This window comes from Ranitomeya imitator, chromosome 4, assembly GCF_032444005.1.
Source record: "Ranitomeya imitator isolate aRanImi1 chromosome 4, aRanImi1.pri, whole genome shotgun sequence".
In the NCBI taxonomy this organism is placed as follows: Eukaryota; Metazoa; Chordata; class Amphibia; order Anura; family Dendrobatidae; genus Ranitomeya; species Ranitomeya imitator.
In genome coordinates this window covers 174847404-174872364 of record NC_091285.1, presented here as the reverse complement: position 1 = coordinate 174872364, position 24961 = coordinate 174847404, and the positions used below count along the sequence as shown (strand labels likewise).

The 24961-nt window shown below is 44.5% G+C and overlaps 1 protein-coding gene across 1 annotated transcript in view; it reads left to right on the top strand.

Annotated features, from left to right (window-relative positions):
* The window catches only part of SH3PXD2B (SH3 and PX domains 2B), a 238066-nt gene that overhangs the window by 106513 nt on the left and 106592 nt on the right, over nucleotides 1-24961 (top strand). Inside the window, exon 3 of the mRNA XM_069764104.1 lies at nucleotides 12578-12653. Coding sequence (XP_069620205.1) covers nucleotides 12578-12653 — 76 coding nt within the window. The remainder of the gene's footprint in view (nucleotides 1-12577; nucleotides 12654-24961) is intronic.

Sequence of the window (24961 nt, the reverse complement as noted above, 5' to 3'; positions counted from 1 at the left end):
TTTAAAAGCCAAACTAAACTTTAACTTTTTATTTTGTCCAGCATGACAAATTGTGAAATGTTACAAGTCACTATATTAGGGATTTGTCTTCATTCCTGTAAAATAATTGCATGTAAGTTGCTACCATTCTCTACTGTTCCCTGCCTTCGGCTACATTGATATCAGAATGTACTCAATTGAAGTACAAATGATGGCAGTTAAAGGGTTAGCTCTGAACCTGTGTCTCACTAACTCTAGGGATAAGCTTCTGTAGTACATTGTTCTGATTAGGATAACACTCAGAGGAGGCATGCTGACTAGTGATGGGTATTATCTGACCATGTTTGGGTGCTAGCTAGTGATGAGCGAGTATACTAGTTGCTCGGGTTTTCCCCAGCACGCTCGGGTGTTCTCCGAGTATTTATGACTGCTCGGAGATTTTGTTTTCCTTGCTGCACTAGATTATTTACAGCTGCTAGACAGCCTGAGTACATGTGGGGGTTGCCTGGTTGCTATGGAATCCCCACATGTAATCAAGCTGTCTAGTAGCCGCAAATCATTCAGCTGCAGCAAGGAAAACTAAATCTCTGAGCAGTCATAAATACTCGGAGACCACCCGAGCAATGAGTATACTCATCACTAGTGCTAACCAATTGTCTTCGGCGTGCTCAAAAAATGTTTGAGTTCCCGCGGCTGCATGTCTAGCGGCTGTTTTTGACAGCCGCAACACAAGCAGGGATTGCCTGTTTGTTAGTTCATGCATGTTATAAAGAAACATCAACTTGTAGCATCTCAAAACATGACTGAAACTATACAGAGAAAAGAAACATGCCAAAAACCAGGGATCACCATACAAAATATCAATGCTATATTGTATAAACCACACACAAGAAAAGTATTTTAAAAACATTTAAATATCAAGAAAACACACGTCAACCCACAATAGGGTTGTTCCTAGCCTCTCTTTATGTTAGGGCTAACGGAACGCACCAAGTAATAGAGAGGTTGATACGAGGTGCGTTCGCAGCCCGGGGTCCACCGTGCAGAGATACCTGCTTCAAAGTAATGGCGGATGTACACTGAGCTCACACGTGGGTTAAACTTCACCCCGTGTGAAATGTAAGCGACTTCTGTTGCCTCACAGAGTCGCTCTGTACACAGAAACTAATACCCTAACTAGGGTTGTGCTTGCTCTGGAACTCTTCTGTGCTAACCGCACACATGAAGGAACCAAATGATAAGCCAAGGCTAATTGCCCCCACTGATGCTAGCTGCCTGCCTGAGTGTACAGCCCCAAAGTTAAACAGACTCACACCACATATATACTGAGTGGTAGACTATCCACTGGCAACAGCCAAACGCAAATGATACTAGCGCATGGCCGTGCGGCCATGCAAACCTTTTACAGTTGAAGGCACAAAAACGCACAGAGAGGTCAAAAATACTCTGTTGTAAAAAAGTCACAGTAAATAAGCAAGTGCTAGTCAAAAAATGAAAAAAAAATACAGGGTATTTAGTTAATACGTTTTTTTGCAAAAAAATGTATGTTAAGCTGCTCCACCAATCGCCAAGGTATACCCATAATAGAGCAGTCCTATCTAATGTATATAATCCCTATCTGATGTATTTAAAAACCTGATCATCTGTATAGTACCTGTATAAGCAGGGTTCAGAGAGAAAAATATACATGTGGACATGCAGGATGGAGCAGCTACAATGCAAATGACCCACAGAGGAGTGGTGGGCTCCCCAGAGAACAATTGTAGAACCAAAAACACATGGGCTACTTGCATAGTGAACAAGTCTGTAGAAACCTGTTCCCACCACCAAAGAACTTGAAGACACAAAAACGCACTTCACCATGCTGTAATTTTAATTACATCCAAACACATTTGGTTCCGACTTTCCTATAAATGCAGGCTTTACCATGTTATTAGCCAGAGGTAAGTGTTCACGCTAGGCAGTCAGGTCAGGGACCCATCCGATCCATGAGATTACCTTGAAGTTTGGTGGATGGGCTCACATTTTTTGGCAAATTTTGTGCTAAGCATCTCATGTGTTTTTTCATAGATTTCACAAGCCATTATGCTACTCACATTTCATGTATCTCACATTCCCTTGCTTTAGTACAATTCAGTGCAGCCATTGATTTATTTGCTATCTAAGTCTTTTTTTGGTTATGCACCAGTTCAGACTAGTTCTCTGTTCAGTCAGTTTACCATTATTTGCTATATACATGTAGATACTGCGCTTGCTTTGCATCTTCAGAGTAAACAGTGCATTTACTCGGACTCCCATGACAGCACGACGAGAGAGGGGATCCGCCCATTAGGAACAGGAAACCTACAGATACAAAATGGGCGGCACCTCTCCCTTGCCTCAGTTGGTTTCCTGTTCCTGAAGGGACGGGTGCCTACAGAAGGAGCCCAGGCCGGCCGATTACGGTAGCGGGGGGGTCTCCTACCTCGGCTGGTGCGGAGATCCCTGGAGACGCCACGGTGGTCCTTGCTGGATTGCACGTCGGTGGCGTTCGCAGCAGGGAGCGGAGTCCGGAAGATTTCCTGCCTCCATCAGCGTCGGCGCAGGTAAGTATTTCCCATTGGTGGTGCGGCGTGGCTGCGGGTGCCGGGCTCGGATGTGTGGGTGAGCTCCCGGAGCGCTGCCGATCCATCCCCGGCGTCCTGCACCGCTCTCAGCGTGTGCTGGAGCGTTTCCGGGTGCAGTGACGTTGGGGGGCGGAGCTGGTAGCCGCTTCCGGGTCGCCGGACGTCTGCGCATGCGCGGTTGGTCCAAGATGGCGGCGCCCATCTCATCTGAACGCCGGTTCGTCCGCTAGTCCTCCTGCCCTCCCTGCTGTGTCCGGAGCCAATAGGGACAGCACTGGCCCATCTGCTGACCGGATCCAAGGGAGATTTAAGCGGGTTACAATGATGGAACCCTGCTTTTGGTCACAATTCGTCATGGAGAGTGGTGGTGAGCAGCAGCAGCAGCTGTCAGACGAGGTGCGTCAGAAGCCCAAGCAGAAAGATAGAGGCGACCAGCCCAGTCGTAAAAGCTCATCCGAGCAGGGATCCAGAGCTTCGACTAGGAAAGAACCCCCTCGGATTCCGGTACTTGACTTTGGCGCACGGGTAAGTGATCCACGTGAAAGTTCACTCTGTGACGCGGGCCCCTTATGCTTTATCTTTCCAGGGGAAGAAGAGTACGGACAAATCAAAACAAGGAGTGTGCCCTCTGTGGAGTCCCCTTACCTGACTCTTGTTCCAAAAAGTTATGTGCCCCATGTATACAACAGACGGTGAGGTCTACAGGAGTGGTTGGGTGGAAGTGACTTTAGGTCAGATAGTGGTTATCACCTATATTGTCCTCCCCTAGGTAGCAGAAGAGTCCGTGAGTGCGGCAAACTTAAAGGAAATGATCCGGCTAGAAGTTAGGGAATCATTACGGTCCCTATCCCAAGCGGAAGGCTCGAAACATAGGACCCCTCTGGACTCTAATTCTTCAGAAGAGGAAAGAGAGGAAAGTACCTATCTCTCTAGTCCTTTCTCCTCTTCATCGGATGAGGAGTCTGGACGATTTTGTCTACCCTTGGATAAGATTGACAAGGTGGTCAAATCAGTTAGAGGCACGATGGGTATAGAGGAACCCAAATCACAGCTCTCAAAACAGGAGTTGATGTTCAGTGGATTAGATCGTAAAAAACATAGATCTTTTCCGGTAAACGAGAAGATCCAAGACTTGATCCTCCGAGAATGGAAAAAAACGGAAAAGAAGGGGGCCTTACCGCCAGCTTTAAAACGCAGGTATCCCTTTGATGATCCAGTTGTGGATACGTGGGATAAAGCCCCTAAGTTGGACGCGGCAGTAGCAAAAGCGTCCAAGAAAGCCTCATTACCCTTTGAGGATATGGGGTCCCTCAAAGATCCTCTGGACAGGAAGGCGAATATCTTCCTTAAAGGTACCTGGGAGATGGCGGCAGGATCCCTCAGACCAGCCGTGGCCGCAACATGCACAGCCAGATCATTAATGGTCTGGCTAGATCAATTAGAGTCTCAGCTAAAGGACGGTGCATCCAGAGATTCAATTCTGAAAGCTCTACCAACAATTCAGAATGCTGCGGCGTTCCTGTCGGACGCATCTGTGGACTCTGTCAAAATGGCGGCCAGAGCGGCAGGACTATCTAACGCAGCTCGCAGAGTCTTATGGTTAAAGTGCTGGTCAGGTGACATTCAGTCCAGAACTAAACTCTGCACCATTCCGTGTGAAGGACAATATCTCTTTGGTCCAACGCTGGATGAGTTGCTGGAAAAGGCAGGGATGACAAAAAGAAGTTTCCCAGTCTGTATTCAGCATCCTACCGCCGACCCTTCAATCGAAGAAGGTTTGGTCGCGGGAAGAAACGCGGGTCCTCTCCCACTAGAGAAAGTTTCAGATGGGAAGACAGACGCGGTAGAGGTACGGGCTACATGTTTCGCCGTTCCTCAAAAGATCAGAAAAAACCAGACCAATGACTAGCGATCCCTGTGGGGGGTAGACTGTCAGCATTCTCCTCAGCGTGGCTTGACATTACGAACAGTAAATGGGTCAGAGGCATTATAACAAAAGGTCTAAGGCTGGACTTCGATCACTGGCCTCGAGAAAAATTTAAGTTAACCCCTTTACGTTCCTCCCCCCTTGAGCAAGCAGCTCTAGAAGCAGAGGTCATGAACTTATGCTCCAAAAACGTATTGCTGGAAATTCCAGAATCAGAAAGAGGAAGGGGATTTTACTTTCGTCTTTTTCTGATCAAGAAGCCAGACAATTCTTTTAGAACGATCATAAATCTCAAATGTCTTAATGAGTTCCTGGTCAATGAATCGTTCAAAATAGAAACAATTAATTCGGCAATAAAAATGTTGTTTAATCACTGTTTCATGGTAGTTGTAGATCTTAAAGATGCATACTATCATGTTCCGATACATGAAGATTTCCAGAGGTTCCTGAGAGTAGCTGTGTCAATGGGGGGTCAGATTCGCCATTTCCAGTTCAGAGCTCTTCCCTTTGGCTTATCAGCGGCTCCTAGGGTGTTTACAAAACTAGTGGCCGAGGTCATGGCGCACTTACGAGAGTTTGACATCCTGATCATTCCCTACTTGGATGACTTCCTTATAGTAGGGAGCTCAGCAGACCATTGCCTGTCTCAACTAGAAACAGCCACATCCAAACTTGAGCGTCTGGGGTGGATCATAAATTATGAGAAATCTCGTTTACAGCCCCCAAAAATACAAAGATTCTTAGGACTGTTGTTAAACTCAGAATCCCAACAGTGTTGTCTTCCACCCGACAAATTGTTACATATCCAGCAACAGGTGTCTAAGGCAATTGATAAACCATCCATGACCCTTAGACAGGCTATGTCACTATTAGGATCTTTAACCTCTTGCATTCCCGCTGTCCGTTGGGCCCAATTCCACACCAGACCGTTACATTCCAAGGTGCTGGTTAATGATAGAATTTTACATGGGTCCCTGCAGAGTCAGATTACTTTAGGTACAAAAACTCTTACATCCCTCAGGTGGTGGCTAGACAATGAAAGTTACCTGGGTGTCACAGGTAACACGTATTGTAACAACAGATTCTAGCCCTTCGGGTTGGGGAGCACACACGAATGACATGATAGTTCAGGGTCTATGGCCCCCTACCCTAACATCAGCCTCCTCCAACCAAAAAGAGTTAATGGCAGTAGAACTTTCAGTGAAAAAATTCCTCATATATCTGCAGGGTCATCACGTCAAGATCCTCTCGGACAACCAGGTGGCGGTCGCATACATAAATCATCAGGGTGGAACTCATTCCGAATCACTGATGAGTGGCGGATCGTCTGTTCCAGACAGCGGAAAATCATTTCTTATCCTTAACCGCTCTATACATAAGAGGAAAAGAAAATGCCAAAGCGGACTTTCTAAGCCGCAACACCTTGAGGCAAGGGGAGTGGTCCCTAAACAATCGCGTGTTCGACCAGATTGTCCACAAATGGGGACATCCAGAAGTAGATTTGTTTGCCACCAGGGACAACCGAAAGACAATAAAATTCTGTTCCCTAAATCCCAGGGAGAATCCTCTGGCGGTAGACTCTTTTCTGATCAATTGGGATTTTCAGCTGGCTTATGCGTTTCCTCCACTAGGCCTGATACCCTTAGTAATCAGGAAGATAAGAGAAGATCGAGCCAGAGTTATATTGATTGCCCCATTCTGGCCCAGAAGGGCCTGGTTCACTTGGCTCAGGATCATGTCAGTGGAGGATCCCTGGGTACTCCCGGAGATTCCAGATTTGCTCTACCAGGGTCCGATCAGTCATCCGCAAGTAAAGAATCTTCATTTAACGGCATGGATTTTGAAAGGGCGTTACTAAAAAACAAAGGTTTCTCCCCGAGTTTAATTGAGACCCTTATGAAAAGTAGGAAGCAGATAACCACAACAATCTACGCTAGAACCTGGCGGAAGTTTTTGGCCTCTTCTGATTTTAATTTAGAAGAAGGAATACCTATAAAACAAATCTTAGAATTCCTGCAAAGAGGCTTAGAGCTAGGTCTATCCACTAGTACTCTTAAGGGTACAGGTCTCGGCCCTAGGGGCTCTATTTTCCTGTAACATCGCCAATAATTATTGGATCTCAAGGTTCATTAAAGCATCTAGTAGATCTAGACCCATACATAAAGATAGATCTACGCCTTGGGATCTCAACCTAGTCCTGTCAGCATTGACTAGAGAGCCGTTTGAACCATTACAATCAGCTTCAATTAAGGCATTATCCCTTAAGACAGCATTTCTTGTAGCAATTACATCTGCCCGTAGAGTGGGAGACATACAAGCTCTCTCCAGGGTTTCCTCTTATACAGAGTTTCTGCCAGAGTAATCCTCAGACCGGACCCGGCCTATTTACCAAAAGTGTCGTCACGGTTTCACAGGTCACAGGAGATAATTTTACCATCCTTCCTTCCCAATCCTGCTAACCCTAAAGAAGAACTACTCCATACATTAGACGTTAGGAGATGCCTGCTAGAATACATCTGTTACCGACACATGGAAGAAAGATGATGCGTTATTTTTATCTTTCCAAAATCCTAGAAAGGGACTCAGGGTATCAAAGTACACACTAGCAAAGTGGATTAGGGAGGCTATCTCTTTGGCTTATACTGCAGGTGGGGGTCCGGCTCCGCAGAATCTGAGGGCGCATTCCACCAGGGCCATGGCTACATCTTGGGCGGAAAAATCTGGAGTATCAATCGACCAGATATGTAAGGCGGCCACATGGTCATCCCCGTTCACCTTCTTTAAACACTATAGGTTGGATTTGGGGGCTTCCTCTGATCTCACATTCGGGTTAAGGGTGCTACAGGCCATAGTCCCTCCCCAAGGTACCTTACATCTCTGTAATTCTCTCGTCGTGCTGTCATGGGAGTCCGAGTAAAGCATTAAGCTACTTACTGGTAGCGGCATTTCTCGGAGGCCCATGACAGCACCCTTAGTTCCCTCCCTATTCACGTGGGGGTTGCACTTCCTATGAATGTATATATCTCACTTATGATACCCATTTCCAATATATGGCTGAAATTTAGTATATAATTTGTATATAGTGTATATATTTTTTGTGTCACTAACCGCGGTAGTCCTCTCAAGACTCTGAAATACAACTGAGGCAAGGGAGAGGTGCCGCCCTTTTTGTATCTGTAGGTTTCCTGTTCCTAATGGGCGGATCCCCTCTCTTGTTGTGCTGTCATGGGCCTCCGAGAAATGCCGCTACCAGTAAGTAGCTTAATGCTTTCACCAAATGTTGTGCGCATGCGCACATCTTAAATCACGTCAGTTGGTGTGTCGGGACACATGCACATCTTATTCACAGCATGTTAATCATACATACAACATCCCTTAGTTTCCCTGCATGTGTTGCGACTGATGACCAGCTGTAATACATGCAGCCGCGGGGACTCTAAAATATTTTTTGTTCACACTGAAAACACTCGGTTAGCACCTGAGCATACTCAAATAACACCTTATCCGTGCACACTCACTTATGACTAATGCTGACCTATCACTGCCATCATCTGTAACTCAAATGTGTTCATTCTGCTGAGCTAAAGGCTGGCAAATAAACTGAGTTTGGGAGTCATGTTTTTAAAGGAGTGAAGACAAATCCCCTAATAAAGTGGTTTGAAACATTTAATAACTTTCCATGCTGGACAAGATTATTAAAAAAAAATTGAAAGTTTAGTCACTTTTTAATGTTTTGTAACGTTTTTATGAATGGACTAATTTATTGATGTGAATGCTTCCTTGTTTAATGGTAGTAAGACTCATGAAAATAGCAGGCTTTCCACATTTTGCGTGTATCCGTTGTAGACCTTATTCAAGAACATGTTTGGTAAAGCTGAGCCATCTTTACCCCAGATGTTGCTCCACCTTCATTGTGATGAAGTTCAGGACCTCGTCTGTGGTTATGAAGTCTGGTTTCTTTTCACAATTGAAGGGGAAAATCTTGGACATCTAAGAAAGGCAGTGTTCAGCAAACAGAAAATCTTAATATCTTTTGGGAAGTAGACTTGCTGATTAAGACTATATTTTACACAGCCTGTAATACTGATACTTTGTCAGATGGAGAGATCTGGCCCAGATGTGTAAGAGGTTTGCCTGTACACTTTCCTAATTTACTGTACTCCGAGTACAGTAGATTAGGATCTGCTTATTCTATTTTTCATTATTTATTTCTCTTTTATTTTCTCAACTCTGAGCGCAGTGTGGTTATAATTTCTGGGATGTCATCAACAAAACAGCTGTTATCCGTTCAGGAAAAGCGGGACTTTGTATTTCTGCATCTTTCAGAATGTGGTCCACCCTTTTCTTAATACAAACCAACTGTCGTAGTGGTTAGAAGCGGGTTTTGCTCTGTTTCTTTTGGAACACATTGGCAGCTGCTCTCTGCTTATACATTGCAAATGGCTGAGCCTAGCAATCTTTCTGATGATTCATTGCAATTGTGATGTGGCAAGCGCTCATTTACTCTAAATTTACTGGTGAGGCCTTGTTCAGAACATTTTAATGTACTCATTGCTTTCTACGTACAAAACATCATATAAACTCAATTTATTAAATTTATGTTTACCTCCATTCCTTATGTAGAAAATCGTGGTACATCATAACAAATGGGAGATCTAGGTGATAAGTTTATCATAAATTACGAGAACTCACATAATGGTTAGGAACTAATGCTTTTATCATTTGGGATATACAAGTAAATGGTCTACATAGAATCTTCTCGCTTCAACGGAAGGTTACACTGACATAGAGAGAGCAATCATAGGTTGCATGTCATAAGTGCAATGCAATGAAAATGTATTTCTACCCCATGAACTTTTCCACATTTTTTGACATTACACAAACAAACTTAAATGTATTTTATTTTGCTGATTTAACAACACAAAGTAGCAATTATTTGTGAAGTGTAAAGGGAATAATACATGGTTTTCTAATTAATAAATATATAGTGTCTTGCATTTGATATCAGCCCTCTGTAATCTGATACCCCTAAATAAAATCCTAAGTGACAATTGCCTCATCCCTGAAGTCATATAATTGGTAAATTGAGTTAATCTCTCTGTAATTTATTGTCAGAATAACTACATCTGTTCTGTGAAGGCCTCAGAGGTTTGTTTGAGATCAGTAAAGAGATTAAACAGCATTATAATAACTAAGAGCGCATCAAACAGGTGAGGTATAAAGTTGTGTAGAACTGTAAAGCAGAATGAGGTTCAAAATGGAGATGCATGAACCCGAACAGTAAAGTTTGGCGTCCGTACGGAACACCTACTGTTCGGGCACAGACTTCACCAGGAAGTCCGTGTTACTGTCTGGGTTCGGGCCCCCAAGCACCAGGTGCTTGTTGCGCTGTCATGTGCATGACAGCACGGCAAACACTGCTTTTGATCGGCGGTAAAATCATTACCGCCGGTCAGACAGCCACGGTTCCTGCACTGTCAAGTGATAATGTGAGCACGCTATTGTGATCCAAGGTAAAATATTTACTTCCAGTTGGTTACTGGCGTCAGCTGATAAGACTACTGCTCACGTCAGCCTACGCCTTCTGCCGCTAATAACAGCGAGAGCAGGTGGCGGCTGATGAGAGTACTCATCATCCTGCTCCTGCACTGCAAATAAATAATTAAAAAAATGACTTGGGTTCCCTGGAATTTTTGATTGCCAGCCAGGCAATACTGACAGCTGGGAGCTGGAACCCACAGCTGTCAGTGTTAGCATGGTTGGATATCAAGAATGGAGGGGTCCATATGCTGTTTTTTTAAATTATTTAAATGAATAATAAAAACATGGTGTGGGATACCCCCACCCAATTTTTGACAACCAGCCTTGCTAAAACTGACATCTGGGGCTGGTATTCTCAGGCTGGTAAGGGGCCATGGATATTGCCCCCCCCCCAGCCTTAAAATAGCAGCTTGCAGTCTCCCAGAAAAGGCACATCTATTAGATGCACTAATTATGGTGCTTTGCCCGGCTGCCCCCTTACCAGCCTGAGAATACCAGGCCCCAGCTGTCTGCTTTAGCAAGGTTGGCTGTAAAAAATGAGGGGGACCTTTTTTTAATTATTTAAATAATTAATAAAAACTGCATGGGGACCCCTCTGTTCTTGATGACCAACCTTGCTAAAACTGACCTATGAGGATAGCAGGTCCCAGCTGTGAATTTTGCCTGCCTAGCTATCAAAAATACAGGGGAACCAATGCTGTTAAAAAAATAAAAAAAATAATTATTTACTGCGCAGGCTGATGAATACTTACATCAGCCGCCGCCTGCTCTCGCTGTTATTAGCGGCAGCAGGGCGCCGGCTGATGGAAGCAGTAGTCTAATCAGCTGACACCAGTGACCAGAGGTTAACTTTTTAACTCCGATAACAGCTGAGGGCTCACGCAGTCATTTGACAGCGTGGGAACTGCGGCTATCTGACCGGCAGTAATGATGTTACGCCAATCAGAAGCAGTAATTGCCGCGCTGTTATGCACATGACAGCATAGGAAACACCGGATATTTGGGCCCCCCATTTAAGTGAATGGGGTCCGGGTTTGGGCCCGGGTACTGTTCTGGTATCAGAACCCAAATTTTTTTTTAACTGCTCGGCTGAACCCACCGGACCTGAACATCCAGGAGTTCACCCATCTCTAGTTATTAAAAAAATAGCCAAAGCTCTGAACATCTCACTGAACACTGTTCAATTCATCAACTAAAAATAGGAGTATGGCACAACTGCAAACTTGCAAAATCCTAGCCATCCACCTAAATCAACATCCCAAATAAGGAAAGCACTAATTAGAGAAGCAACCAAAAGGCCCTTGGTCCTCTGCTGGAGCTGCAGAGATTTACACATCAGGGGGGGAAATCTGTCTACAGGACATTTATTAGTCACTTACTCCCCAAATGTGGCCTTTATGGAAGGGTGGCAAGAAGATAACCATTTTTGAAAGCAAGCCATAAGAAATCTCATTTGCAGTTTCCAAAATGCCATATAGAGACACAACTATTATGTGGAAGAAGTTGCTCCAGTCAGATGAGACTAAAGTAGAAATTTTTGGACTAAATGCAAAAGGTTTTTTGCAACAGAAAATTAAAACTGCACATCACTTTGAAAACACCATCCCCACCGTTAAACATGACGGTGGCTTCATCATACTGTAGGTATGCTGTTATTCAGCAGGCACAGGAAAGCTGGTCAGAATTGACTGGGAGATGGATGGCTCTAAATACAGAGCAATCGTGGAGGAAAACCTGTTAGAGGCCACAAAAGACTTCAGATTTGGACATAGGTTCATCTTCCAGTGGGTGTAATGTGAAAAAAATGTAGAAAAGTTCACGGGGTATGAATTCTATTTCAAGAAACTGTATCTTGTAACTGCTAGGATATTTTTATAGGCCTTAATATATTTTTGTTTTACAGATTTCCTTGGATAAATGCCAACAAAAATAACCACAGAACAATGTACATGTTCACATCCCACAGTACTTTGTGTAAATTCTCATCACATATCTAATTATTGCTCCACCAGAGACAGGGCAATTTTCTCAACTATTTGATTGACCTTTAAGGATTGTAGCTGCATAATTCAATCCACTGGAACCATCAGGCTCATTCACAAGTGGCATTTCCAAAGTGTTTCAATTGCTTTTTTTGGTTATCCTGTCATGTTAAAAAAAAAAAAACAACTTAAATATATATATATATATATATATATATATATATATATATATATATATATATATATATATATATATATATGACTTTGTGTACTATTGGCAAGAGTTTGATGGCTTTTAACTTTATGTATAGAAATGATATGATACCCATCTGACAGAAAAATTGTTTCATTTAGTTTCTCACATTAATTGATCCAAATTTTCTCTTTTCATAGGTAAAAAATGTATGTAACACAATCTTCTTGTGACATCTGGTGTTTAGTGAGTTTAGGTTCTATTTATCGAATTAGACTTTTAGCCATAAGAGGTCTGTCTTGTCCTTTACCGTACAATACAATTAATTTGTGAATAAATTCTGTTTCAGATGCAAATATTGGACAAGTTTCCAGTAGAAGGAGGGCAGAAGGATCCAAAACAAAGGATTATCCCATTCTTACCAGGTTTGTGCTATTTAAAACTTCTTTTTGAGAAAGGTTATATTAATTCCATAACACACTAGTATGAATAAAGCCTTATCTGATTTCTGGTATTCTTTGATAAAAACATGTATTCCAAAATGCTGGCAACACGGAAAACACATGGTAAGTAGATCACTTGTGTATACAACAAAGCCAATAGCCTTGGAGCTGTATTTCCAATTCTAGGATTTGACATCACTTTATGATCAGTGGGGATTCAAGCTCGTGAATACATTAGCGCTCTTTTTTACCTCATTATCAGGCTCTTTCTACAGTCAGCCTGGGGAACATTGGACCCACCTGTAAGACTTGATTCTGGGAGCCCAGCTTTCATTAATACAAAACCAATGCATTATTATTAAAGGGTTTTTTCGTACCAGGGCTGATTTTTTTCAGGCCTTGTATTTTATTGCATTGCTGTAAGATACACAACATTAGGATTCTTCTCTACTTGCTGGTTCAATTAATCATCACCTGATCGTTCATCCGTGAGTTGCATGTTTGTGGTCATGTACTGACTAGCTTGTCTTTCTTGAATGTTCATGTTAAAGCAGAGATCAGAATGTGACGCCCAGGAGACCGGGATACCCAGCACCGGACCAATGGAGTCTGTCTCTTGAGGGGGATGTCACGGGTGGCTTGACCCGGTGCTGTGGCCTCAGGCAATGCACAGTGTAAGGGGTATCGTGAGGGGACAGGCACTTACTTGATCAGCAGCAGGTTCTCCCAGCGGTGACGATCTCGATCCTGGATAGATGGCTATTGTCCAAATGAAAGACTGAGGCACTGAAACGTTTAACCAGTTTACTTTAACATAAAAGGATTTACAACCAGTCCTGTCACCGGAGTCTGTATGGGAACTCTGAGTTACTTTGACCCTGCCGGGGTCTTCGCCTCTTATTGTGCGCAATTTCTGTGTGGCCCTGCTGCTGTATGTGAACTGGCTGCCGGCCCAATCTGTCCCCTCCGGGTCCTGGTTCGACGGGCAACCCGAGTCCTATTATCGGTTTACCCCCTCTGGGAGTACCGCTGAACTCTGTGTCTGTTGCTGCATCCGGCCCTAGTGAAGCTGATATCACCTCACGTTTTTCCGGTTGCTGTATTATATATAATGAATACAGCCACGGATCCGGTATCCGTCTTTGCGCCTGTTCTGGGTAGTGATTAATGCTACCCGGTTCTCACAATGTCCTTTTTCTCTATCCCTCTTCTCCTCAGGCCGGTGATTTAGGCCTGGTAACAGTCACAGGGCTGTTAGAGATTCAATTGTATGACCTCTCACTTTCAGCTCCTTAGCCCAACTGCCATTTCTTCTCTCAGACCAGAATGGATCAAGGGGAGTCTCTGGAGCTCCCCCTTCTGGCCGGAGGTGGTAGTGCAGTCTTGCTATTTTAGTATTTGTACTTACTGTCAGTAACTATTTTTGTGGCAAATACCCCTAGGGGTGCCACATTCCCCCTTAGTTAAGAACAGTACTCCGGGACTGTGGGACAATAACATTTTGAAATAACAATTAATATGTACAGAGTCTTAAAAATGAAAAGTTACAAAAACCACTCAAGGAAACAAAAATAGAGTTCTGTAAAAAGTCACTTCAAATAGCATCCATTAATACAGTTCTATCCTTGAAGGTATTAGGAACGGCACTGTACTTAGTGTCCAGGAATTTAGTTCCATTTTTCCAACGGAGTTATCAATATAAAGTCTAAAGAAAGTTCAAAAAGAGCAAAAAGCAAAGTTCAAAAAGCAGTCTTTCCGGAGCTTTGATTTAGTGCCTCCGGGCTGATAAAAAGTTCAAGAATATGCAATAAGTTCATACAGACAAGTCTCTGTAGGCACTGGGCTTAAACGTTGCAGACTGATAGCAATGACTATACTACATTTTCTGTTTAACTATATACGGCATAACATATATACAATTCACATTATGAGCTTTATAGTTGGTAATCTGCATACCTGGCCGGTAATTGACCCTGGGTACTACGCTGTGATCTACGTAATAGCGGTGTCTCTTCATGTGGTGTACTACTGTCTACTGCGGATGTAGTATCTGCCCGCTCTGCTAAAGATAATTCCACGACTATGGAGTTGGCAAGTCCACCGTGAATGGGATTACTCTGACCAGGAATCTGTTCTTCCTGGCCTGGAACCTCCTGTAGTACGGGGTCAGCCTCTTCCTGTCTTGGGACTTCTGGTATTGGGTTCGGTGTTGGGTAAAAGGCCACCATGGGAACCACTACTGCACCATGGTATGTTAGTAGGGTTTGGGGAAAGTCTCCTATACAGGTGTGATACACTTCCTCTTCTTTTTCCTTTACTGGTTGAACCTGTATGGGTTGAATAACTTCTGGTTCTGGCTGGACAACGTCTGGCTCTTTCAATGCTTCCGGACATAATTTAAGATTGTCTCTTGACACTAGTACAGATGTTAAGCCTCCGCTTTTGCTAATGAGACACATTTTAGGATTATCCACTCTTGTTGGTAAAACTGTGTAGGGTACGGCTTCCCACTGATTGTCCAGTTTATTGGTTCGACGATTTCTCTTGAGCACTTGGTCACCCGGTCTTAATGGGGTCGCTAGAGCATTCTGGTTGAAAGTTCGCTCTTGTCTTTCTCTAGTTTGCTGAAGGCTTCTTTCCACACTCTCTTGCACTTGGCGATACTGCTTTTGCCGTATGATATCCCAATTGGAGTCTTGAACTTCTGCGTCTGGTTTCAGAATTCCCATTTCTAGATCGATTGGTAATTGGCCGGGTCTTGCACGCATAAGGTAAGCTGGGGTGCAGTTGGTGGAGCTCACCGGGACATGATTATACAGATCCACCAAGTCAGGCAATTTCTCTGGCCATTGATTCCTTTCTGTCTCAGGTAAAGTCTTTAGTAGGTCTATTACAATATGGTTCATCTTCTCGCATAAGCCGTTTGTTTGTGGATGATAGGCCGTCGTCCGGATCTTTTTGCAACCATACATATTACAGAATTCTCTGAAGATCTCTGATTCAAAGGCTGTACCTTGGTCGGTGAGAACCTGTTCCGGATATCCATGGGGTCTACAAAAGTACGTTTGGAATGCTTTGGCTGCTGTTTTTGCTGTCAGATCTTTTACGGGTACTACTACCAAGAAACGTGAATAATGGTCCACGATGGTCAAGGCATAGACATAGCCGGACCGGCTTGGTGTCAACTTCACGTGGTCCATGGCTACAAGTTCAAGTGGTTGTTTGGTGATTATGGGCTGCAGTGGTGCTCTTTGGTTCTTTTGATCGTTTCTTCTGAGGTTGCACGGGCCACAATTTCTGCACCACTGTTCGATTGATTTTCTCATCCCGACCCAATAAAATCTTTCTCTTAGAAGTACTTCTAACTTTTTCCAACCGAAGTGACCAGCACCATTATGGTAAGCTTCGAGGACCATCTTCACATCTTGTTTAGGCACAATAATCTGCCAAACCAATTCATGTGTTTTCGGATTGGTGTATCTTCTACAGAGCTTCCCTTGATACAGGAACATTTTGCCTCTTTCTTTCCAGAGTTGATGCGTCTCTTCTGGGGCATCCTCATAGGGATATGCACTTTGCTCAGTCAACAGTTCCTTCACCAACTTCACAGCCGGATTGCTGTCTTGGGTGTCAGCCCATCTATGGTGTGCTAACGGATTAAAATTCATCTCTTGTTGTTTCTGATAGGTACTTGACTGATGATGTTTTGCCTTGGGACGATGGAAGGCTGGTAGTTCAATTTCTTCAAGCTCCCCCGTTTCCTCTTCTACATCTCTCAAGTGTGGCATCCGGGATAGGGCATCGGCATTTCCATTCTTGCGACCTGCTCGATACTTGATTATGAAGTTGTAATTAGATAACCGGGCTATCCATCGCTGTTCTAACGCACCTAATTTGGCTGTGTCCAGGTGGGTCAACGGATTGTTGTCAGTATAGACAATAAATTCTGCAGCGGCCAGATAGTGTTTGAAACGCTCCGTCACAGCCCAAACTACTGCCAGTAGTTCCAATTTGAAGGAGCTGTAATTTTCTGAATTTCTTTCAGTAGGCCGGAGCTTTCTACTTGCAAAGGCGATGACTTTCTCCCGACCTTCTTGCTTTTGTGACAGCACCGCTCCTAGTCCCACATTACTGGCATCGGTGTAGAGGATGAAAGGTTTATGGTAATCTGGGTATGCCAGAACCTCTTCTCCGGTTAGTGCCTTCTTTAGTTGTTCAAAGGAGTCTTCCCTTTCGTCGTTCCACTGAAAAGGAGGGTTTCGGTTTGAAGGTTTCTTCGTCTGCCCTACCAAGGTGTCTTGCAAGGGTGCTGCCAACTTGGTAAATCCTTTTATAAATCTGCGATAGTAACCCACCAATCCCAGGAATTGTCTCACTTCTTTTGCGCTGGTAGGTCTTGGCCAATCCCTTATGGCGCTTATTTTCTCGGGATCTGGTGCTACTCCCTCCGAACTCACGATGTGTCCCAGGTACTGTACCTTTGGCTTGAGAAGGTGACATTTGGATGGCTTGACTTTCATGCCATACCTGGATAAGGCTTCGAACACTTCTGCCAGGTCTATTAAGTGTTGTTCGTAAGTCTTTGAGTAGACGATCACATCATCTAGGTACAGGAGGACGGTCTCGAAGTTCTTGTGTCCGAGGCAGCATTCCATCAGCCGCTGGAAGGTACCGGATGCGTTGCAGAGTCCGAACGGCATGCGATTAAATTCACATAGACCCATTGGTGTGGTGAATGCCGTCTTTTCCTTATCTCTCTCAGCCACAGGGACTTGCCAATACCCGCTTGTTAAGTCTAAGGTGGAAAAATAATTAGCAGATTTCAAAGCAGTTAAGGACTCTTCTATCCTAGGCAAGGGGTAGGCGTCTTTATGGGTGATGTTATTAATCTTCCGGTAGTCTACGCACATTCTCATGGTTCCGTCCTTTTTTTTGACAATCACTAGAGGGGCCGCCCAGGGGCTACAGCTGTCTCTTATTACCCCGGCCTGTTTCATTTCCCTCAGCATATCTTTTGCACATTGATAGTGAGCGGGCGGTATGGGTCTATATCTTTCTTTTATTGGGGGATGGTCACCTGTGGGGATTGTGTGTTCTACCCCTTCTATCCGTCCGAAGTCCAATGGGTGTTTACTGAAGACTTGTTCATATTCCGTCACTAGCCTATACACCCCTTGTTTTTGATGGGTAGGTGTTGAATTTATGCCCACGTGTAGCTGTTGGCACCAATCCTCCATTTCTCCATCTGAGCCATTGCCTTCCACCTGACAGGTTGGTTCTAAGGGCTCAATGGTTGTGATGGCATTGTTGTCAACAGTATATAGCTTTGCCATTGTAGCATACCTTGGCAAAGTGACCTCTTCCTCTCCACAGTTCAAAAGTCGTACCGGCACTCGTCCCCGGTGTACCTCGACTATCCCTCGTGCTGTGAGTATAGTGGGCCTGCTGTCGGTGTACACTGGTTCTATTAAGGCTTGATAATCTCGTCCCTTAGTACCAATGGCTGCTCTACACCATACCAGCATTTCTGTTTTTGGTGGGATTACAATAGACGTTGGATCACTTACCCTCACACTGCCGATTTCTCCACCTGCAACTTCTACCTGTTGCCTTAACATCAATACTTTTATTTCCCTCCGGAGAACTCTCTGCTGGCAGGATTGGGCAGTTTCAGCAATTTGCTGTAAGACAGAAATGACTTCGGAAAAGCAGTTCTCTAACACATTCATTCCTATCAATACAGTTGGTTCACAGTTCCGCCGGTCAACATCAACAACAATTATACCCTGTTTCTTCAGTTCTACTTTACCAATCTTTATGGTCATCTCCCTGAATCCTAGTTTCGGTACCAACTTACCATTACTGGCCCATATATCTAGTTCAACATCAGAGGGCCCTTTATCAATATCTGCATCAGCCCAGTACCTCTTATAAAGGATATACGGTATAGATGAAATCTGGGAACCTGTGTCCAGCAAAGCGTTGAGGGGAATTCCGTCCAGCACGATAGGGATAATGGGTCGTCCTCCGATGTACCTGTCGTGCCAGGGTGTTGGGCCTTGAAAGTTCATTCCTGCGAAGCGGCCCGCATTCCCAGGGGATTCCCGTTTAAATCACAATCTCGTGCAAAGTGGCCTGGCTGCTGGCAACGGCGGCAAATGGGCTGTCCATCCGGTTGGTAGCGGTCGCGGGGTCGTCCTCTCCATGTCGGGTATCTCCGGGGTCTCATCCATGGAACATCCTCTCTACAGTTTGCCAACTCCATCTTGTGTCCTCTCATCTCCTGCATGGTTTTAGCCACTGAGCAACAACATCAGCTAAAGAGTCAAGCTTTTGTTGAAGAGCCTCATTAGTACTGGGCCCCAGGGGCTTAGCAATGGCCCCAGACATAGCTGATGTCACTGGCACTCACAGTTGTTGAGGTGCCTCTGCCATGGGTTGCGCAGGATCCTGATCCCGAGGTGCCTCTGCCAGCTGGAGACGTATAGCGCTCTCCTTTAATTGGGCAAATGTCAATTCAGGGTTTTTAAAAACAAGCATGCTCACATGCCCCCGGTGAGAAGGGGTGTAGAGTCCCTCAATAAATTGATCTCTTAGCAGTTTATCCGCTCCGGTGTTAAAAATGGGTTCAGCCAGTGTAAGTGATTTAAGGGCTTCCTGCAGGTTTAAGGCAAAGTCTCTCACGCCCTCATTAGCTTTTTGTTTGCAACTAAAGAATCGTATTTTAGCTTTACTGCTGGCCGTGGTTTCAAATGTAGCTTTTAATCCAGCAAATATGCGTTCAACAGTGCCTTTTAGATCAGCTGCACATGCTGTGACTTCTCGCTTAGCATGGCCACTTAACTGCATCATCAGGAGACTAACACGCTGAACTTCACCCACAGGGAACATGTCAAAATGGGCCAGCATCTTTTCTCTGAAATCGTCAAGGGTATTAGGCTCACCTTCATACATTGGAAGCCATGGGCCACCCGGGGTATATGGCATCAGCACCGGCATGATGGGCGCCACTCCTTGCACCGCTGCGCTGCCGGACTCTCTATTGACACTCTGTCTTTCAGCTGCATTAGCGTTGCCGAGTGCTGCGGCGTCTCCGTGCTGCGACATACTGTGCCCCCTTAGTTAATCCGGACCCTTCCGGTCCTCCGCTTCCGTCGGGATAGTGTAGATTCGTTCCGCTGTGCAGCAGGATCGATTTTCCCCTTGCTCTGATGTCAGAGCGCTCAGTTTGGTGCCGCCCACAATGACACGCCCCCTGCTGCTCCCACCCACCGCGCTCTGTAATGGCGGATTCTGAAGTTTTTCAGTTAGACTGGGGCTCAGGTGATGGCGTAGCTCAATTAACAGTCTCGTGCCTAACGGTTATGAAGTGATTACCTCAGGGGATGGCGGCCATCTTTACTCCATTATAACCAATGGGGAAAAGTCACTTTCAATAGTTTTCAATGGGGAATGGATTTTTCTTTAATAAAGTCAATTTTCAAGATTTTTCATCCCAGTTTTCACAGTTTTGGGCTCCAATCACGGCACACAATACCCGGTATACGGGCTGGCTAGATCCTGTTCGTGACGCCAATTGTGACGCCCAGGAGACCGGGATACCCAGCACCGGACCAATGGAGTCTGTCTCTTGAGGGGGATGTCACGGGTGGCTTGACCCGGTGCTGTGGCCTCAGGCAATGCACAGTGTAAGGGGTATCGTGAGGGGACAGGCACTTACTTGATCAGCAGCAGGTTCTCCCAGCGGTGACTATCTCGATCCTGGATAGATGGCTATTGTCCAAATGAAAGACTGAGGCACTGAAACGTTTAACCAGTTTACTTTAACATAAAAGGATTTACAACCAGTCCTGTCACCGGAGTCTGTATGGGAACTCTGAGTTACTTTGACCCTGCCGGGGTCTTCGCCTCTTATTGTGCGCAATTTCTGTGTGGCCCTGCTGCTGTATGTGAACTGGCTGCCGGCCCAATCTGTCCCCTCCGGGTCCTGGTTCGACGGGCAACCCGAGTCCTTTTATCGGTTTATCCCCTCTGGGAGTACCGCTGAACTCTGTGTCTGTTGCTGCATCCGACCCTAGTGAAGCTGATATCACCTCACGTTTTTCCGGTTGCTGTATTATATATAATGAATACAGCCACGGATCCGGTATCCGTCTTTGCGCCTGTTCTGGGTAGTGATTAATGCTACCCGGTTCTCACAATGTCCTTTTTCTCTATCCCTCTTCTCCTCAGGCCGGTGATTTAGGCCTGGTAACAGTCATAGGGCTGTTAGAGATTCAACTGTATGACCTCTCACTATCAGCTCCTTGGCCCAACTGCCATTTCTTCTCTCAGACCAGAATGGATCAAGGGGAGTCTCTGGAGCTCCCCCTTCTGGCCGGAGGTGGTAGTGCAGTCTTGCTATTTTAGTATTTGTACTTACTGTCAGTAACTATTTTTGTGGCAAATACCCCTAGGGGTGCCACATTAAGAAGGAAGGGAAATTTTGTTGGCATATGATCACAATTATGCAAATCGCATATGAGCGATCACTTGATCGAACCGACAAGCAGAGCTGAATTCTTACAGTGTGTATACTACATATTATCAAGATTCAGCATGATATAATATCTAAAGAAAATTACCCCCGACAGTGCTGGATGTTGAACCTTTGCAAATCTGATGTGGATTACTTATCTAAGGGATAAGGTCATCAATGTCATTTGCCTAGAGATCCTCAAAAAAAACATTGTGTGTACTGTTCCTTAAATTGGTAATAATAAAAATTTTAGCCTATCCTAATCGTCATTCAGTTCCACCACAAAAGAATACAAAAAAGTTCTATCTCAGAAAATAGCAGGGAATAAGGAGGTATTTTTTGGCATCTAAAACTGGGACTTTAGCCAAGGTGGAGGGAATTATGAACTTTTCCAAATATCAGTTAATTTTGCAACCAAACCTTCAGGCTGAAGATGAAGAGAAATGTCACCTTTCAGCATGACAATGACCCTAAGCATACCTGCATATCAACAAAAGAATTACTTGACCAGTAGAAGATCAAAGCCAGAGCCCAGACCTGAATCCAATCTCTAAAGGTACCGTCACACTGAACGATATCGCTAGCGATCCGTGACGTTGCAGCGTCCTGGCTAGCGATATCGTTCAGTTTGACACGCAGCAGCGATCAGGATCCTGCTGTGCTATCGTTGGTCGGTGCAGAAAGTCCAGAACTTTATTTCGTCGCTGGACTCCCTGCAGACATCGCAGAATCGGCGTGTGTGACGCCGATTCAGCGATGTCTTCACTTGTAACCAGGGTAAACATCGGGTTACTAAGCGCAGGGCCGCGCTTAGTAACCCGATGTTTACCCTGGTTACCAGCGTAAAAGTAAAAAAAAACAAACACTACATACTTACCTTCCGCTGTCTGTCCTACGGCGCTCTGCTTCTCTTCACTGTGAGCGCCGGCCAGCCGTAAAGCAGAGCACAGCGGTGACATCACCGCTGTGCTTTCCGGCCGGCGCTCAGTCAGTGCAAGAAGCAGATCGCCGGGGGACAGACACCGGAATGTAAGTATGTAGTGTTTTTTTTTTTTTTTTTACATTTACGCTGGTAACCAGGGTAAACATCGGGTTACTAAGCGCGGCCCTGCGCTTAGTAACCTGATGTTTACCCTGGTTACCAGGGGACCGGCATCGTTGGTCGCTGGAGAGCTGTCTGTGTGACAGCTCTCCAGCGACCAAACAGCGACGCTGCAGCGATCGGGATCGTTGTCTGGATCGCTGCAGCGTCGCTAAATGTGACGGTACCTTTAGTTGACCTGAGATGGGCCCCCGCCCTCCTAAAAGAAATATAAATATTTGACTGAGTTGGTAGGGGTCCCAGGGCATAGGCACAGATACAGAAGGGCATACCTCCTGTTTTATAGATACGGAGAGGGACATGTATTGTGGCGCGTAGACAGTTGCAGAGCCCCAATTGAATCCGCTTAGCGTTTTCACCTACTACAATACCCCTTTCATGGCTCCCAGCAAGTATGATCCCCCCAAAAATGTTCCACCCACGTACAGTATGATACCTCCATAATTCTCCCATAGAAGCATAGTATTATGACCCCAGCAAAGTTTGATGCCCCAACAACACAGTCTGATGTCACTTCTATACAAAGTATGATGGCTCCCACAACTTCCCTATATTCTGTATAATAGCTTCCACAGCCCCCTCTATACTATATGTTGACCCAAAAATCCTGCCTCTTATATTAATGCTGAAGTCTCCACAAGTCCCTTTTTATATAGTATCTAAAGGAAAAGCAGCAGCACTGGCAATTTGAAAGAGGGAGTGCACGACCCTATTGACTTATTTCAACAGTGACTAACAATCAACAAATATGGAGCATGAGGCACCACATCAAGGGAATTTAGTATTTTATTAACCCTATATACAGTAAGATAGTCCCCACAGCTCCCTATAAACACTATGAGGCCCACACAGCCTTTATTTATTTTTTATTTATTATGCTTTGCTTATATAGCGCTATCATATTCTGCAGTACTTTACAGACATCATCACTGTCCTCAGTGGGCCTCACAATCTAAATTCCTTATCAGTATGTCTTTGGAAGTAATGACTGACATAATAATAATTAAAAAACAACTCACCTAGCTGCGTTTCCCTGGCGTGTTGTTCTGGTCTCTGCAATGTGTGGTTGTGCTTCCAATGCACATGCTGAATTAACAAAGGAGAAAGTAATCGGCCCTCTCCTACACTATTATAATCAATGGTATCTGAATCCAGACCTTGGTTGGGGTGGCCCTGTGCAGTTTGGCACTGGTTTCCCCCAATTTAGGGGTTCCATGGTAGCCCTCATGGCTAACTTCCTTGAAAGTGAGGCCTAGGTTTTAACCCCTTTCCATTGTTAATATATATACGGCGTGGTGTTAAAGCTCCTGCTCTTGCAATCTGGCAAGAGCAGGTCTGGTTCTTAGCTGTCAAATTCAGTAGACACCTTGTGGAGAAGATAAAACTGGGTATTACCACTTCTGTTCTATCCCTTTGGCAGATAAATAGCACTTAGTATACGATTTGTTGCACACAGAAGCTTCCGCATTGCTAATCCTTCTGTAGGACTTGTTGATCAAATGATCGCCATGTCTCTGCCAGCATAGCAGAGCTGCTAGGTCCTAGCAGATTTAGATGAGCGTTGCCAGTGAAACCTGGCACTGCAGGGGGTTGTTTTGGACTGTAAATGGGGCAACGATGGATGGTTTCAGTGGGAAAAATTTAACAATAATAATTAAAAAAAAATCCCCAGAGATATTTTATGATATTTTGGGCAACAAATTATGTTAAAAATAAAAACATAAAACACCTGTAATACAAAACAAAAAGTGCCTATGACCCCCCAAAATATAGATTTTTGTTTTAATATGTATAAAATAGTTTTACATACATACATACATACATACATACATACATACATACATACAAGTGCTTCTCACCAAATTACAATATCATCAAAAAGGTAATTTATTTCAGTTCTTCAATACAAAAAGTGAAACTCATATTATAGTCATTACAAACAGAGTGAACTATTTCAAGTGATTATTTCCATTAGTGTTGATGATTATGGCTTACAGCCATTGAAATCCCAAAAGTAATTATCCCAGTAAATTAGAATACTTTATAACACCAGCTTGAAAAATGATTTAAAAATCCAAAATGTTGGCCTACTGAAATGTATGTTCAGTAAATGCACTCAATACTTGGTCAGGGCATCAATTACTGCATCAATGCAGCGTTGCATGGAGGCAATCAGCCTGTGGCACTGCTGAGGTGTTATGGAAGCCCAGGTTGCTTTGATAGCAGCCTTCAGCTTGTCTGCATCGTTGGGTCTGGTGTCTCTCATCTTCCTCTTGACAATATCCTATAGATTCTCTATTGGGTTAAGGTCAGGCGAGTTTGCTGGCCAATTAAGCACCGTGATACTGTTCTTTTGAAACCAGGTATTAGTACTTTTGGTAGTGGGGACAGGTGCCAAGTCCTGCTGGAGAATGAAAGTTTCATCTCTAGAAAGCTTGTCTGCAGAGGGAAGCAGAAAGTGCTCTAAAATTTCCTGGTATACGGCTACACTGACTTCGGTCTTGATAAAACACAGTGGACCTACACCAGCAGATGACATGGTTTCCCAAACCATCACTGATTGTGGAAACTTCACATTAGACCTCAGGCAGCTTAGATTGTGGCCTCTCCACTCTTCCTCCAGACTCTGGGACCTTGATTTCTAAATGAAATACAAAATTTACTTTCATC